Below are 3,176 nucleotides of genomic sequence, written 5' to 3' on the forward strand. Positions count from 1 at the left end.
GAGCCCCCTGGGTCATAAGAAAAGAGGTGCAGCTGCTGCCTGAGGCCACACAGCTGGGCAACAAACAGCCACACTGGGTTCTGACAGGTCTGGCCACATGGCCCCTGTCCTCAGCTCCCCTCGGCGGATCCAGCTGGGCCGCGGGGCAGGGACCAAAGGGCCAGCCAGGGAGGGCAGAGAGGTCCACGCAGTCCAACCCCAAGGCCAGGCAAGGTCCTCAGGGCTGACCTTTGGGAGTGCCCACACCTCCCACCCACCCCTCACTAGGGTGCAGACCCACTGGTGACCACCACATGGTCATAGGCAAGTGGCTGTGAGCCCAGCTTCCCAGACCACTGGGGTTCTGAGGGGGCAGGATGCGAACAGAAGCAGACATCTTCACAGACCTCTGCAAACTGTGAAGTTCAGGGCCGGGTGGCATGAGTGGCCCTTGCAAATTAAAGTATAGCTCTCAGCGTTTCAGGCACCCCTGGCCCACCCTGGCGTCTTTGGTGGAAGGATACATAGAGTAGGCTCCAAAGTACCACTGGGTGAATTGCCCAGCTGTGGCCACGATGCCCCCGGTGATGAGGACTGCAGAAGACAGGTGGGTTAGGAGGGCAGCATGCCCTGTTCCTCAGGGGCTGCCCAGGGCCTTGGCCACCTCCCATTCTCTACCCATTGTGGGCCGCCAGGCCACCTGGAGCTGCCCTGGACACCATCCACATTTGCCCCCAGCTGGGTCAGGGGTGCTTGCCCTAGGAGCTAGGTGCCACGGCGAGGGGCTGATGGACACAGCTGAGGTGAGGCCCCAGCCTGGATAACAGGACCTGCCAATGGACGGCTGGCCTGAATGTCCCCCTGGACTTGTCCTCTCAGCTCTGGGACCCCCCAAATGGACACTTTCGAGTGCCCCTTGGCATGTTGGGTGTTTGGCTGTGCTGCCTCCACACACGGCCCCTTTCTCTGCCCTTGTGCTCCTCTTTTCACCTTACTTTCAGTTGTCCGAACCTACTCTTCCTGCACCTGCCTCTGGTCAGGGCTCACCAACTGTTCTGTCCCTGTGTTTTCACCAATGCGTGGTCTAACTTGCACACATCCTGTCCTTGGTTTGTGCTCAGCTGTATATTAACTTTTCCATTTGCCCGTTGGTGTTTGTGAGTATTGAAGGAGAGAGAGGCAGTCTCCTGAGTGTGTCCACTCAGCACATTGCCCACCGGCCCTATCCTGAGCCTCAGTCTCGCTGCTGCCCTCAACAAGAGTGGCAAAGGCACCACCTGCTCTCCAGGCAGGCCTGAGAGCTTTTCCAGGCTCCAACAAACATTTATGGAGCACCTGCTATGTGCAAAGGCTCTTCATAGGGACACAGCAGGAGTCAGGGCAGACAAGACTCTGCTCCCCCAGGCTCCTGGTCTCAGGGAGGAGGCAGCAGCAGACATCACACAGTGGAGGGCTGGAGCAGCAAGGGCCCAGACTGCTGTAGGCTGGACACTTGAGACAGGGGACATATGAGTTGAGAAATGAACACAGGAGCCAGTCATGGGGCTCAGCAGATCCGGGGACAGAGCACAGGGCTGGGTGGGCAGTGCTGGGAGGACACTGGAGGGCCAGATCCCTGCAGGGTGCCCTGTCAGGAAGGACAGGAGGCTGGCCTGCAGGGCAGTCTGGTAGTCACGGGAGACAGTGTGGGGAAATGTCTCAACTGACCCACCCAGTTCTCAGGCAGTCTAACCTCCCTGGACCCAGGATAGACTGCAAGGCAACACAACCTCCAGCCTCCCACCCCACATGCTGCTCCCCTGCCTGCTGTCCCAGACAACAGGGAGGGAACTCCGAGCTCTCTGTGGGACACGGACGTCCCAGGCTCCCCCTACTCCCAGGTGCAGGTCTTTCCTGAAACTTCTGGGCCCACGGCCAGGCAGGGCCTGGCCTCACCACTCCCGGGAATGACGCCTCCGGCCCTGGTCCTGGGGATGGTGGGGTGGTGAAAGCAGCACACAGCAGGGGAAAGGGGGGCGCTGCGCTGTCCTGCCCTCTGGTGGTTTCCAGCCACATCGTGAAATCCCAGGCCCCAGATGGAGGGCTGTCCCCGCCATGGGACGAGAGCCCCCTCCCCGGGACGAGAGCCCCCTCCCCAGTCCTGCTCCGGGGGAGCGGAGACCCCGCTCCAGGGCACGAGGGGGCTGCGGAGGCGGGGTAGGTTTGCCCAACAGGTCAGCAGTGACTCCCCGGAAACCACCCGGACGCAACGCCTCTTCCCCTGGCCGCAACTTCCTCCTCGCTGAGAGGGCCAAGGAAGGGGCGCCAAGCGGGTCGGGGCTGCGGGGTCTGCATCGGCGGGGCACTGGCGGCCAGGAGCCTTGGAGCCGCTCCTTCCCCAAACCTGCGGTCTGACGATCCTCCCCGAAGTCCAGCCCGCCTGTGCCCCACCTCCCCTGCTATAGCCGAGGTCCCCAGCTGGGGTCTTGGGGCCCCCACCCCACCGCCCGGGTGCACACTCACTCAGGCCGGAGGCCAGTGCCTGCTCGTTGGCCCACATGGCCCACTCGATCTGCCCCATGGTAGCGGCGACGCAGCTGGAACAAGGCTGTGCGCTCACTGAACACCCCTGGCCCCGGCCCCGGCCCCGCCCTGGGAGCAGGCCCCGCCCTCGGACTCAGGCCCCGCCCCTCCGGCGGCCCCGGCCCCAGTGACCCCCCGCGGTAGGGGCCCGGCAGGTTGAGATCTGGGCTGGATCCGCTGGATTGAGGCTTCGGCTCGAGTTAGAGCGGTGGGGGCCTGTACCTTGACCACCCCCCACCATCAGACTCACCCCTAGTCCCCGCCCTCTTTGAGAACCCGGAGGCCTAGACCCGCCCCTGCACTCCCTCAGCTCTCACTTCCCCTTCCAGCGCCCTGCCAGGGCAGAGGATGTGAACTCAGGGCTTCCTCTGGGGTAGATAAGTGTCCCACCCTGTCACCCCAGCACGCTGGGGCTTCTAGGAGAAAAAGGGTGAGAAAGGCGGCTTCCCAAACAGCGTTAGCGTCGAACCACCGGCCTGGTGGCTCCCCTGCTCCACAGGCACCTCCCTCACTGATGGACCACGAGGTCGGCACTCAAGGGAGGAGAGAGGACAGAGGACCGGCTGTGAAAAGCTGGGAAATCCCTTCCCCCCTCCCAGCCCAGCGGGAGCAGCTCAGCCTGTGATGGGGGGGGG

At 63.4% G+C, this 3,176-nt stretch overlaps 1 protein-coding gene across 1 annotated transcript in view; it reads right to left on the reverse strand.

Moving 5' to 3' along the window:
- The window catches only part of LOC100958549 (cytochrome b-245 light chain), a 6,844-nt gene extending 4,253 nt beyond the window's left edge, over positions 1-2,591 (reverse strand). The window contains exons 1-3 of the mRNA XM_012812053.2: positions 2,482-2,591; positions 504-573; positions 138-143 (exon numbers count right to left, since the gene is read on the reverse strand). Coding sequence (XP_012667507.1) covers positions 138-143; positions 504-573; positions 2,482-2,539 — 134 coding nt within the window. The 5' untranslated portion in view covers positions 2,540-2,591. The remainder of the gene's footprint in view (positions 1-137; positions 144-503; positions 574-2,481) is intronic.
- Between the last annotated feature and the right edge of the window lie 585 nt (positions 2,592-3,176).

Source organism: Otolemur garnettii, unplaced genomic scaffold, assembly GCF_000181295.1.
Source record: "Otolemur garnettii isolate 467f Iridium unplaced genomic scaffold, OtoGar3 scaffold00185, whole genome shotgun sequence".
NCBI lineage: Eukaryota > Metazoa > Chordata > Mammalia > Primates > Galagidae > Otolemur > Otolemur garnettii.